The sequence below is a fragment of the Meleagris gallopavo genome, chromosome Z (assembly GCF_000146605.3).
Source record: "Meleagris gallopavo isolate NT-WF06-2002-E0010 breed Aviagen turkey brand Nicholas breeding stock chromosome Z, Turkey_5.1, whole genome shotgun sequence".
Lineage (NCBI taxonomy): Eukaryota > Metazoa > Chordata > Aves > Galliformes > Phasianidae > Meleagris > Meleagris gallopavo.
In genome coordinates this window covers 6,331,182-6,345,671 of record NC_015041.2, presented here as the reverse complement: position 1 = coordinate 6,345,671, position 14,490 = coordinate 6,331,182, and the positions used below count along the sequence as shown (strand labels likewise).

The 14,490-nt window shown below is 46.9% G+C and overlaps 1 protein-coding gene across 1 annotated transcript in view; it reads left to right on the top strand.

The window, feature by feature from the left end:
• LOC116217521 (nucleolar protein 6-like) overlaps window positions 1–4,403 on the top strand; it is a gene marked incomplete at its 5' end in the record, with an annotated part of 14,819 nt that extends 10,416 nt beyond the window's left edge. The window contains 2 exons of the mRNA XM_031557221.1: window positions 2,693–2,794; window positions 4,012–4,403. Coding sequence (XP_031413081.1) covers window positions 2,693–2,794; window positions 4,012–4,161 — 252 coding nt within the window. The remainder of the gene's footprint in view (window positions 1–2,692; window positions 2,795–4,011) is intronic.
• Window positions 4,404–14,490: the final 10,087 nt, after the last annotated feature.

Genomic DNA, 14,490 nt, shown 5'->3' with positions numbered 1-14,490 from the left:
GTGTGGCCAGCAGGAGCAGGGAGGTGATCATCCCCTCTACTCAGCACTAGTAAGGCCGCACCTCAAGTACTGCGTTCAGTTTTGGGCTCCTCACTACAAGAAGGACATTGAGGCCCTGGAACACGTCCAGAGAAGGGCAATGAAACTGGTGAGGGGTCTATAGTACAGGTCTTATGAGGAGTGGCAGAGGGTGTTGGGATTGTTTAGTCTGGAGAAGAGGAAACTCAGGGGAGACCTCATTGCACTCTACAGCTTCCTGAAGGGAGGTTGGGGTGAAGAGGGGTTTGGTCCCTTCTCCCAGGCAACAAACAGGACCCAAGCAAATGGCTACAAGTTGTACCAGAGGAGGTTTAGGTTAGAATAAGGAAGAACTTTTTCTCTCAGAGAGTGGTCAGACACTGGAATGGCTGCCCAGGGAGGTGGTGGAGTTGCCATCTCTGGCAGTGTTCAAGAGGCATCTGGATGAGGAGCTGCGAGATATGGTTTAGTGCTTGTGGTAGCAATGGTGATGGCAGGGCAGTTGGACTAGATGATCTTGCAGGTCGTTTTCAACCTTGTGATTCTATGATTCTATGAAAAATGTAACATGAGCCAGCAGTGTGCTCTTGCAGCTCAGAAAGCAAATGGTATCCTGGGCTCCATCAGAAGAGGAGTGGCCAGCAGAGACAGGGAGGTGATTGTCCCCCTCTACTCTGCTCTTGTGAGGCCTCCTCTGGAGTACTGTGTCCAGGTCTGGAGCCCCCAGTACAAGAAAGACAGAGAGCTGTTGGAGAGGGTACACAGAGGAGAGCCACAAAGATGATTGGGGGGCTGGAGCACCTCCTCTACGAAGACAGGCTGAGGGAGTTGGGCTTATTCAGCCTGAAGAAAAGAAGGCTGCAGGTGACCTCATTGCAGCCTTTCAGTACCTAAAGGGAGCCTATAAACAGGAGGGAAGTCAACTCTTTGAAAGGGTAGGTAACAGCAGGACAAGGGGAAATGGTTTGAAGTTGTGGGAGGGAAGATTTAGGTTGGATTTCAGGGGTAAATTCTTTAGAGAGAGAATGGTGAGGTGCTGAAACAGGGTGCCCAGAGAGGTTGTGGATGCCCCGTCCCTGGAGTGTTCAAGGCCAGATTGGATGGGGTCCCTGGCAGCCCAGTCTAGTATTAAATGGGGAGGTTAGTGGCCCTGGCTGTGGCAGGGGGGTTGAAGCTTGGTGATTCTTGAGATCCCTACCAACCCAGGCCATTCTGTGTGATTCTATGTGAAGATTTAAAGAGAGCAGATGGACTGCATTTCTTGTAGTTAGGTTGCTCCAAAACTAGCAAGGCCATTTGCAGAAACTTACCATGTACTAATGTTGGAGGCCATCTTTGCTCAGCCCAGTAAGCGTAAGCCATAGCCTGATGTTAATCTCCAGTGAGATGAACAGGTAGCAGGAAGCAGCTTCTTGGCTGTTTTGGTCAGCTGTGATTGGGATGTATATCTCTAGATATCAGCATGTTGAGTGCTGAGCTGTTGGGCAAGCCTTTTGGATTTGAAGTTGCTTGCAAATGGATTTGTTTAATTCTGCTGTAATGCTCATCCTCTACCTCTTTGCAGTGCTGGAAATCCAGCCTGTGTGGGCTAGAGGGAAACAAGACAGTGGGCTTTTTGAGCTCTCCCACTGAGCGCCATCATGATAGGTTACTCACTGACATAGCTGCTGAAACACAGGGGCAAGGAGAGCAGGTTCCTGCAGTGCCTCCATTGAGTGTTTATTGTATTTGAATCATAGAATCATTAAGGTTGGAAAAGACCTATAAGATCATCTAGTCCAACCACCTACCTATCACCAATACTGCCTAATAAATCATGTCTGTAAGTATTACATCTGTGTTTTCTTTAAATGCCTCTTGGGGCGGTGACTCCACTACTTCCCTAGACAACCTGTTTCAATGCCTAGCCACTCTTTCTGAGAAGAAATTCTATCTAATATACAATCTGCACCTCCGCTGGTGCAACTTGAGGCTGTTCTGTCTTGTCCTATTGCTTGTTACTTGGAAGACCCCCATCTTGCCACATTTGCAGCTCTTGAGGCTGTGAATTACTTCAGGTTTCTGCTGTTAAATATCTTTTGGGATGCTAGGTGTTGACTGCATATGTGGGATTTGTCCTGCAGATGGATTTTTGATACTTTGGTTGCACAGATTGCAGAACTCTAGATTTTGCCCTTTGGTGATAAGTTTTTGGTTTGTCTGAGGTTTACCTTTGCTATCTTCTAGTGGAACTTTCTGTGTCTGGGTTGCCTGCTGGACAGGACCTGCCCCATACCATCTGATGTACTGTGATTTCTCAGACACAGCAATTGGACCTCCGGACTTAGCTTAATAGTGCCAAATCTAGCTGACAAGGGGACATTGATCAAGAATGTGTTGCTGCCGCAGGGATCCAAGTTTCTAGGTTTGGTTCCATTTTTGGAGTGTTCTTGCAGACCTATGGGAGGTGATGGCCATCTGGGACAGCAAGAGGTAGTCAGCAGTCAGATCCTCATGCAAAACTTGGAGGCTCTGAACATCAAGACAGAGGGAATAGAGGCAGCAGGAGGCATTTACGTTTTGTCCTTATGCTGTTTTCCTTCTTGTTAATCCACTGGAAATGTGGTCTTCTTGGTCCTGGCTCATGCAGAGGTACTGTGGGCTATCTGACGCAACCTCTTTGTTTTCACCCCAGGAAGCCTTCGGTGATCTTGCCTTATTCTTCTATGACAAGCATGGTGGGGAAGTGATTGCAGTTTTGTGGAAACCTTCGAGCTTTCAGCCTCAGCCTTTTAAGGTAAGCTTTTGATTCTGCTAAAGGCACATTGCCTTCATACCTTGAAAGCTTGAAGCGCTTTTTCCTGCAGTTGCTGTCTAATTCTCATCAGTCTCAAAGCCCTTTGAGAAATAGAACAAATACTTCTGTCCCTGCCTTAGGAAAGGTGAAACCAGGAAAGAGATGTGGCCACAGCTTCCCCACAATCATCAACAGAGTCAAGAGGGGAACGAACTTATGTTCTTGGACAAGCCCTAGCACTATGATTACTATGTACTGGCTCACTGTCCCAAGTGTTCTTCTCTGGTCCCCTTCTGGGAGATCGGCAATGCATTGTTTGCTAAAAATGTTTGCTCTGTGAAGCAGGCTGACCCTTTCTCATGGTTCTGGGTTCTCTTAATAGAAATATCTGGTCTGCAAGATGTTAAATCATCAAGTCCAGCTTTAAAGTGCTTAAGTCCTGTAAATCTATGGAGATGCATTCCATCCATGCTGTGTGGGTTGGTGATCTCTAGAGGGTAATTAAACTAGGTGTGAGACATGTTGAAGTGATTCATGGTGCTTTCTATGAAAGAAAGACACAAAGAAACTGAGTAGTGACTCACAGTATGGAGTTGGCAGCCCAGGTTCTTCTGCTGTTACTCTCTGGGTGATTTATCTCCCCTCTTCATGGCTAGGGGGCATTGGCCATTCAGCTTAGCTGGAGTTGTGAAACCTGGTTGTTCATGATGGTGAAATAATAGGAGGAGATGCTGGCATCTGTGTTGAGTATAGCTTGATTAGACCTGAGGTGTGTTTTTCATTTTTTTCTTCTTCTTTTTCCCCATCCTAGTGGAGCTAGCAATCTCTTTGAACTCAAGGTCTTGACATACAACTACAGAGCAGAACCCAGCCAGCTCCTAATCCTTGGTCATGGTCTGGTGCCTGGCCTTTGCTGTTCTCTGTCTGTTCTGTTGACACAGGCTTCTCCATGTGTCTGTGTACTCTCTTCCCATCTTCACCATGCTCTGGCAGTTGTTTCTCTTCTTCCCTTGCAGTCTTTGTGCTGCAGCTCCAACAGCACTTCATTACATCTAATATTGAGCAGTGATGGTAGCAAGAAGTGGTATAGAGGTTTGGTGGGGTTTGTATGTAACAAGCCAGAAGAGCAATTTACATCTGTTTTTGGGCTTGTAAAGGTTGCAAAGCAGCTCTGAACTGGTGTTGCCATTTGTATAATGTTCATTTATGCCCTGCAGGTCTCTAATATGAAAGGACGAACAGTGACAACTCTGAACTCTGAGCTGGTTTGCGTTCCCAACATAGAAGCAATTCTGGAGGACTTTGAGGTTTTGGGAGAAGGCCTGGTGAAAAGAGTGGAAGCTCATACAGAGAAATGGACTGTCTGAGGCCATTAAGAAGCATGAGAAGGACTTGTCCTGAAGCAGATTTTGTTCACTCTGGAGCCATTTGATTTTATAAGTCAGTCCCAGGAAAGGCTTTTGGCTTTTCAAATCTCAGAATTGTGTATCTGACTGTATTTAACTTAGTATACCTTGTCCAGAAAAGTGATGGGACCTTTATTGTTTTTAAGAATGCAATTATCTTTTTATTTTGAAGAAAATATAAAGATGGAATAATTTTTTTGAAAGTGTTTCTTTTCATCACAGGAAACAGTGTTCATAAGAAAATGTCAAGGCCTGAAAATTTTGTCTGGAGTGCGGAATAGGAAGGCAGCTTCCTAGATCATAGCATCTTCTGTCACGTGAATAGCTGGCACATCTAAAGAAGCCAACACTGAAAACTAAGCAGATTATTCCCTTCTACTCAGCTCTGATGACAGTCAACTGGTGTGCTGTGTCCAGTGCGCTGGGCACCCCGGTAAAAGGGAGATGGAAATGCTGGGGTGGGTCCTAGGAAGGCTTCCAGCCACCCAGGTGGCTTCCGGTGAAGATAATAAAGGAGTTGAAATGTCAGTTATACAAGGAAGCTGTATGAACTGTCCAGCGTGGAGAAGAGAGCTCAGGAGTATCTTACCAGTACGTATAAATGTCTGATGAGGGAGAAAAGCAGATGGAGCCCTGAGGAGCAGGGGGTGTTGGACCTACCAAGCCCCTGGCTGAAATTATTGTGTGGACTTCTTATGGGGAAAAAGAAATAAGAGAGTGAACTAGTCCCATCTGCCTCTTTCGATTTAGGTAGCACATGCAGTAAACAGAAAAATGCAAGCACGTGTGTCAGTTCATGTGTATGAATCAAATGTAGGGTAAAGGAAGCCAACTTGGTGATAGCAGATATTGCTGAAGCCAAAAATAAATTGAACTTGGGAAGCCAAGTGAATGTTATGTAGATAACTGTAGAGAATTGTTGCTTGATAAAGAAGCTTTTGGGTGGGATGCTAAATCTTTTTGTCAAAACCTACCAGCCTCTCCAGCTATGAGAAGTGAGTCGAAGCTTTGTAGAGAAGACTCGCAGGTTGCTTTTTTTTTTCTTTTTTTTTGTTTTCCCTAAGTACTTTCTCTGAAGCATTTCAAAACAGGCTATGTCGGGGATGGGATACTGGGCTGATATTGCATAGCTAGTGCCCATTGGCCCAGTGTTTGGTGGCATAGTGTGTCATATGGGACCTGGATACTTATGTGTAGCATCCGAAAAACATTTTTCTCTCTTCCTTATGCCAGCAGCTGAGAAAGGCTGAGGGTGAAAACCTTTCATAGAATCACAGAATCGTAAGGGTGGAAATGAGCTGCAAGATCATCTTGTCCAACCGTCCTTCCACTACCATTGTTACCACAAGCACTAAACCATATCTCGTAGCTCCTCATCCAGACACCTTTTGAACACTGCCAAGGACAGCGACTCCACCACCTCCCTGGGCAGGCCATTCCAGTGCCTTTGTACATCTATTACCTGCAAGATCTTTTTGGGAACACCTAAACTGAAAACACCCAAAGTACTTAGTATACGAAACACGCATCAAATCTGAGAACAAAGTGGCACTTTCTGTTGCTACTGTGACCCCTGTAGTTAAGATACTGATGACAAATCCATTAGCAAACATGATCCAGGTATTGACTTCAGCAGGTTTCAGAAGCAGTGAACAATTAATCTCTAAACCTTCTTTATCTTGTTTTATCATCCTCTAGGTGTTTGTATGCCTTTAGCAATGGCTAATCTTCCTGAATACTCACCAAAAGTTGGACAGCACTCAAGTTGCTGCATTGGTTGTGTGTGCTGAAGTTTGCTTCCTTGTATGCTCTGTTATATTCTTGCTTTTCCACTTATTGTATGCTTTAGATGTAAATAGTCTGGAACTGGGGCACTCTCCTTGCTGAATCTGTTGATGTTTTTCCTTAAGGTCCGAAGGCATGTGCTGTAGACCATGTTAACTTGCAGGGGAGCAGAGTTCCTCCAAACCTTCTGCCCCATCTGGAAAGTTTCTGCTCCCCTCCTTTCCTGGGGTGTCACAGAATGGGACATGTAGAAGTGCTGCTGCTTGCTAGCATATTTCCCTGCCATGGAGAGATGCTTTTAGCTTCTGCAGCTGGACCATTCTGTAGTTCTCCCTATCTGTCCTCCCTTTCAGGGCAGTTTGTGAGATACGTAAAATACATAACCTGTAAAGGAAGCTCTGCAGCACCTCTCCTTTCATATCCTTGTGTTACCATCTGATGTTGTTTTGATACTCCATTCCCTTTTTGCTTTTAGAAAGGTGTAAAACCTTTGACTACACAGCCATATTCTGCCCTCTTTGTTGTTGGGTAGAACATGCTGTTTGCATCAAAGGGCTGGGAAGTGTCCAGGCTAGCCTCCTATAAAAATAATGATGCCAAGTTAACTGATGATGAGTGAACTCACTCGTAACCAATCCCTCATGCAAGTACCAGCGTGCTAGTATTTCACAAGCTTATGCCACAGCAGCCAGCTGTGAGCTGAGGTCAGGCCTGTGCAGATGGCTGCTGCTTTGAATGTCCATTTTGGTGGCTGACATGGGTATTTCAGTAGAAGCATCAAAACATTTAAGATAAGCAACTCTGGTCACTGCTAGCCCAGCTGTCATTACTTGGATCCATCTTTGAGCAGAAACTACCCAAGTATATACATTATCCTAAGTAGCTGTGTTTCTCATGTTGCCAGAGCATTGACTGATCCATGGGCTCCTGCCTCCTCTTTCAGAGGAAGAAGGAAGTCCTCAATGTCCCAAATACTGCAGTATGCTAGTATTTAAAAGCCATTACTGGAGCCCATGTTTGCACAATCTAACATTGCAAATGCCTTGGATCATGTCACCAGCTTGAGTTAGTCTTGTGGCCAGTGATGGTGGACAGTGACAGCCTGGGACACTGTCAAGCTGGAGTGCTTAGGTGATCATTGTGTGAAAGTAAGGTGGTGATGGTGGCTTTGCTGAACAAACTATTTTGTAAAAAAATCATAGAAGTGGGAAGGGAAAAGAGGAATGTGCAAGGTTAAGATGAATCCCCTGAGTTGGCGTTATGGCCTCTGTGTCCTGATCTGGTTGGCACTCTTGCTTCAAGAGCTGGGTTTTCATGAGAGGATTTTGATACCACCAAAGCCTACTGGGTGCAGATGTGGTCTAGGAGATGTGGTGCACTGGATCAGCCTCAGCTTGGCAGATGGTGCTGAGAAGCATGTCTTAGGGTAACGGGAAGAATGAGAGGTTGTTTGTTTGCCAGGGTGGCAGTCTTTCTTGAGGTGATGGATAAGGCTCATTTACTTGACCAAACCAGTTCTGAAGTTTCTGGAAACTCAGATGTTTCCTAAAGGAGTTGCCCTGGTAGGGACCAGTGAAGCCAAAGGATCTTGAGTCCATGGCATCATTTTCTGTGGTACTTTTAGGGACTGCACATTGATGTTCTCTGATCTCCTAGGCAACACAAACATAAGAGAAGACAAGTAAGGTCTCACAAACTCCTGTTGCCTGATTTATGGCTCTTGGTTTGTCCTGATAAATTGTTGTTGTGAAAGCTGGGGTAGGGCCCGGGTTATTCAGAGTACGCTTGATGACAAACTGTTCTGGGTTTCCACTTCCAGTGAGTGGGCACTCAATTGCTTGCAAGTTTATCTGTGTTTGCTTACTTGTGGTCCACCGACAAACAAGAAATGTATACAGAGCTGACCTTTGAGAGCCATGGGATGGTGCAAGAGGCAGGATTAGGAGGAGGGAAGTGCTGGAGCTTAAGTTGATGGCAGGGGGTTTTAACATGTTGTCACTAGTCTGACACTGAGTGTGCAGGCATTGCTGCCATGTTAATTCTGAAAAATAAGAAACCTTAGAAGTTCTTCACTGAGTCTTGTGTGTGGTGGCTGAGCACAAAAGGGGATGTGCTCCCAAATGCCAGGCTGGGCTGTGATGAGGGGATGTTGGTACGTTTAGTCAGTAGATGAGGTCAGTTGAGACAGGTCTCAGCACTATGTGCTTTCTGGCATACACTGCCGAAAGCTGGTGCATCTTACCTGGCCTCTATCTGAGCTTCAGGCTAAAAGGATCAACTCATGTTTTGCTAAGGATATGCTACAAAAAAGCAGTTGTTGGAACACAACTGGTGTTGGTTTCGATGAGAGGCTGAGGGACAGAACCTTTCTGCTTGCAGCAAGGCCCTGTTTGCCCAGTGTCCCTCATAGCTTTGAGCAGCTATCACAGGATTTTTCAAACAAAACTAGGGAAACAAGCTGACAAGATGCAGCTGAAAGTGGAGTGTCTGATTGGAAAGATGATGAGATCATCCAAGCAGTTTGACTACTTTGGGGTTTGTGGGTCTGCTGTACTGGTCAGCTCTTGCTGGACTTGAGCAGGTCATGCTGGCTTTCTGCACCCAGTGGGATCAGGACTTGTAGAACTGGTGTGAAGGCCAGCCTGCAGCACATGGCGAGCCAGCTCTTGTTACATCTTGTCGATGGGGATTAGCTTTCCTAAATGCTCAGTCAGGTGGAATAATGGGCAAATGAATCTCATGCTCTCTCCTGTGTCAACCTGGGGCTCCAGAAGGGGTAACCTCCTCCATGTCTTGCAGCTGGTAGCACCAGGTCCTGGGCTTGGTCCCTTCTTTTCATTGACCTCTCTTTTCTTTGTGCCCGTCAGAATAGACCCCATGTGTCTCTTCCTTCCTCAGGATAAGCCTATCTCTCTTGTATCAGGGTTGGTATGCCTGCTCTTTTCCCATCACCATCAGACGTGGCAACTGGAGGGGTGTGAGAAGAGGATGCCCTGGGAGGATTGTGTGGTCTTGGGGGAGGGATGGGGTGGCACTTCCCAGTTCTGCTGTGGTGAGAAGTCCTAGAATGATCCACTGTGGAGTAAACTTGTCACCTAGGGCAGAAGGAGCAGAATCGCAGAATGGCTGCTGGTCTTTCCTGTGCTGAGTCACATCAAGAAGACTTGCTGAGCCCTTTTTTCAGCCTGTTTGTGACAAGCGCCATAAAAACTTGGCATAGCGAGGGTCTAGCAGTGCTGGGACACAGTTGTCATTATCTTTCTGTCTCAGCTGGTGCTGTGAGGCTTGGGGTGAGCCACATGGCAAGCAGCTGGCAGTGGGGAAATGGCTCAAGCCACTTGCCCTCTCTAGAAAAGGATCTGAAGCTGGATGGTAGCTTTGCAGTAGGGGAAGAGCAATGTGGAGTTTTATATATAGCTCATTCCATGGCATGACAATATTTAACTTACTATCATTGCTGCTGCACACACACAGTGCCATTTGCAGCAGCCAAGAGGGCTTTGTTCCTGGGGTGGGACTGCTAGTGCTCAGGAACTCTTTAAGATAAACTATCAGCCAGCAACACACAGACCTTCCTGAGCAGCTGCTGAGGTTGCTTTGTGCAAGTGGGACACCCTAACACCTGCTTTGCTTGCCCCCAAATTGAGTTTACAATACACTGGTGACAAATTACCAAAAAAACTTGAATTCAGGCCAGGCAAGCAGCCACGCAGTGGCAGCTGCTTGGTGTACATAGATGCAGTACCGGGAGAAGAGAAGAGAGCTTGCACTTTCTGCTTTCCTCATACTACTTTCATTATATCTCCTGTAGCATTTGCCCATCCCCACTTAAACTCTTGGGCTCCACAAGGACAGGCTGACTGTGCATTACCCACAAAAGTCCTGATTACACACAAGTTGTGCCCATTAAGCTCACACCTTGTACCCTCTGCAGGTCAGTGTCATCTCAGCTGGTGAAGCAGCTGGGCAGGCTGGAGGTCAGTACCTGCCTGTCCCCATCCTGGAGTCTCGGTGAGTGTATCCGGTCCTGGGGTATGAGCAGGACCCCTGCATCTTGTGATCCCACTGACACCAGTAGTCATGGCGACTTACTTCTGCATCCTGCTGCATCTTATGGAACAGCAGGGAGAGGCTGGGAAAGACGGAGTGGGTGGAACCTTCTCTCTGTACAGCACAAAGGATGTGGGCTGCTCCAGGGGTAGTCTGGGGTTTTGTATTCTTGTGGTGCATGTGTGGCTACAGTGTGACAAGCTCTTCTGGTCATCTTTACTTCATTTAGGATTTCACCAGCAACATGTCCACAGAACGATTTCTTAGTGGACACATGGATGCTACCTCTGTTCTATCTGCAGATTTGTTCTGATCCTAATGAAATTAGGGTGTCAAAGGGATGTTGTTGAATGTCACACAAGACATGCAGCTGGGGACCATGTGTGCCACCAGCTGTTCTCTGCTGTTCGTTCTTCTGGGGCTGAACTTTGGATTGCGTAGTCCTTGTAGGCTGCTTCTCTACCTTGTGCTATCCCAATTGCATTTTCCCTAAAGGGAAAAGCTCAGGGAATTAGTGAGTTTATTGCAGGTCAGGACCATGGAGGGGACTTCCTAGGGAACCACAGGGAGTTTGAGCAGAGGCTCTTTGGGCACTTTTTCAAAATGGTGAGCATGCTAGCACTCAGCTGGAGCACTCCTAGCTATCTTTTCTCTGCTTGTGCTGGCCAATAAATAATTGCATTGCACTTCTAGGTCCAAACCCTTAGCAGGTCTGATTCATGCAGACCCCTTTTAAGACAGCTAAAGACCCTCTGCTGCCTTGCTCTTCTCTCTTTCTGAGTATCTTGCACACTGGGGGTGTGGGAGCCTATGTATGGTGGGGGGGAGGTGCCCCAGCACATGTTGATCAGGCAGGACTGGTCTCTGTGTGCTGTACCTCATGTTAGCTGGCTGCAACCTCCCTGTCCAGCACAGCCATGGGGGGCATGGCCTTTCAAACAAGGTCTCTTGTTGGTCCGAAAACAGACCCTCTTGGACAAGCAGGAAGTAGAGACTTGGGCAGGAAATGCTGGGTGTACAGCTTTTTGATCTAGATGATGCTGGAGGTCAGTGCTGATGGTTGTAGACAGATCTCTGCGTGACAGCGTTTGCTCTGCAGGGGTCAGTGGCAGTAATGCCAGGAATTGGATGTCTCTGGGTCCCCTAGGCTGGACTAAGGAATCTGGTCCTTGAGCAGGTTTTCCTGCTCATGCCTTGTGCTGCCCACATCATTGCTTCATCCTGCTGCCTCATTGCCCCACTGCTTCTCCCCAAGTGAGGGGTTCAAGTGACTCTCCCTGACTCACAGAATCACAGACTTCTGCAAGTTGGAGGGGGCCCACAAGGCTCATTGAGTCCAATTCCTGGCTACACACAGGACCACAAAAAGTTCAAATTCTGTGTCTTGGAGTGTTGTCCAAATGCTCCTTGAACTCATTCTTCCCCCTCCTTCTTGCTGTAATCTTCCCTGCCGTGCTGCACTAAGGAGGACAACAGACCTGATACTGCCACTGCTGCCATTCTCCCTAATTTAAGAACTTCTCATGGTCCATGAAAGATCTGGGCTATGTGTGATGGAGTGGCAGATAACAGCATTCACACCCAGCTATGCAGAAGGTGGTTTTGGCCAGGGCAACGTACTTGTTATATGTGGGTTCAAACATTGCAGGAGGATCTCTTTCAGTTCCTGCTTGCAGGTTACAAGATGTATCTGGATGAGTAGACAGTGTTTGTACTTAGTGTGATGAGATGATCTTTCTTAAGTTATTTTATCTATTTATTCCCCTCTTTGATCATTTTGATGTGAGAAGCACCCAAGCCCACAAGCAGAGCCAGGAGGGTGCACATCAAGTTGAAGGTGCAAAGAGTGCCTAGCTGACCTGAAGAAGGTGAGGTGAGTGTTCCCACGTTACGTCTGTGATCTGCCTATTCTGTCCGTGGCTGCCTATATCTGATACCTCCAAGAAGGCGTTACCCTCATTTGCCTTGTAACAACTCATTAACTTTGACTGAAGAGGCCCCTTGCAGGAGAGCGGTGAGACCAGTGGTGCAGCCTTCCCTGCCTGGCTCCAGCCCCACAGCTGGGCATCATCAGACTTGTTCAGCAGTGCTCCTTGCCTCTGCTCAGCAGCAGATGCTTCTGCTCTGGTCAAAACTCAGCATGTGATTTTTTTGTTAAGAGTGTCCTCCATTTTCTCAGCACCAGGTGTGGTGTTAAAACCCAGGTCTGTTGGAGGATTTGGACCAGCCAAGCTCATGGACTCTGCTGTTATGCAGCGTGGACCATTTTCATAATGGCTTCGTAATGTGTGTGAACTTGTGTCTGAACATCAGAGTCCTGCAAACACCCTAATATTTGTTGTAACTAATAGAGATAATGGAAAATACTTTATTGTGGCAATAGGAAGTGCGAATGTCACAGAATCATAGAATGTTATTGCTACATTCACCCAGATATACATATCACTTTTTGTTGCCATGCCTTAGTCAGACTGCCATGCCTTAGTCGTTTCTGGGGTGCGGGAGGGAAAAACAGTTTATTCTGGCAGGGTCTTTGGATGGAGGGAAGCTGTTTCCACGCAGAAGGCAATTTTGGCCTCACAGCATGGACTGGCCTCCAAGATCTCCCTATACTTTACCCTGACTCCAGTGGGCAACTTGAGGCATATCCGGGCACAGAGGGAAGTGGGTGACAGTGTACCTCCATCTTGCTGCTGTGACTCTCTTTGGTCAGCCCATGGCACAGTTCCATCCTGGCAACACCTCCAAGGCACAGAGATACCGTAGAGAAGGGGATTACTGTGTGACAGGACAACCTCCAGTCCCAGTGGCCTTCTCCATCTAGGAAAAACAGTATTAACTGCCCTGGCCTTTGTGCAGTGCACAGCAGGGGATCCACGTTACCCAAATTCACAAGGTTCTCCAGTAAGAGCATGGAGGTGTTTGAGCCAAATGCCTCTCGTCTCCATCCTTCTTAGCTCCATTGAGGGAGGGCCCCCTGCTGTCTACATCATGGCCATTGTGAGCTGCCCATGGTGGCAAAAAGCCCTGCAAGGCATCACCCTGTGTATCAGATGGGGAATCTGGTTTACTCAACTTTCCCTAAGGCTTGCCAGAACCAACTATGAGACCATTTTGCCCAAACCTCTTGTGTTTTGTTTTTTCTTAGGTATGAGCTTTGTGTTAGTAAGAGCTTCGTGCATGATCTTAATGAGAATAGCGTGACCTGTGATTACCTACCTGCTCTTGTGCAGGTCCCAAAGCAAAGCCTGTTTGCGTTGGTAATTAGTGGGGATCTCCTGAACATAGGATTTGTCTGAGAGGTGTGGGTAGTAAATCTGTCTTTTCTGGGAAAGCATGAGCGAAGGTGGCTGTTCAACAGTGCTCCATGCAAAAAGAGCATTTGTTGTGAGCACTGCCACGGCCTGATTTCCCTGGTCCTGCCTCAGAACCAGTTTGCCAGCTGGAGGAGCTGGAGGAGAAGTCATGTCTCATCTCCTCCAAGAGAATTTCATTTCGAGTACAAATCTGGCAGCTTTCTGCCAGTCATCATTGGGAAATGAGCGCCTTATGCAAGAGCTTGCAGCTCTTACTCCCTTATCTCTTGCTGCCACAGATTTGCTTTCCATCCAATGACTCAGTGAACTAACGTTGGCCCAGAAGAGCCTTTGTGTACTGAATAACCCCTCACTAAAACCATTCTTTGAAGAAAAGGAGGGTGGGTGGATGGAAATGCAATGGCCACCACACTCAGCAGGCATCACCTGTATGAGTTTTGTCTTGTTCTGTAGCCAGATGGTGGCATGTGGATGTGCTCATGGTGTCTGCACTCCTGAGGACTTGTTTGACTCAGACTATGAAGGTCTTGGCTGTAATAAGGCCTCCTGAATAACCTTCACCATTCCCATTGCCCAAGGATGGCAGCTGGGATCCCTGCTCAGCCTGTGCACATTTGTCATGCACAAACTCTTGACTCATTCACTTCTGCAGAAGACCCTTGGGAACTCCCCAAGGAGGGAGGGCTTGTTATAAGGAATGTGGGAATTGCTCTTGGTCCCCTTCCAGCTTTCCAGCTCTGACAGTTTCACATTGGGAATGGATTTTTAATTTATTTTTTTAATTTTTTTATTTTTTTAAACCCCAGGTCTGTTGCTAGTGATTCTGGGAGGTCCCACAGAGGTAAAACACCACTCCACTTTTTGGCCACCTCAATGTTCCTGTGTCTAAATCTGATGCACAGAACCCTAGCTGTCCTCATGATCTTCCTTATGGGAAGAGCTGCTAGGTACCACCTGCCTCCAAGGCTCAGGAATCCTCTGCATCACCCATACCATTCTGTACAATTCCCTCTTGCTTTTTAGAAAATCGCCTTCCATTTAGAAGCCCATGGCAGCAGCAAAACCAGTCCTCAGGGAGGATATTTCTCATCTCCTGACACCTTTCAATCTCCCTGTTGGCATATGAAGTTTCTCCGTA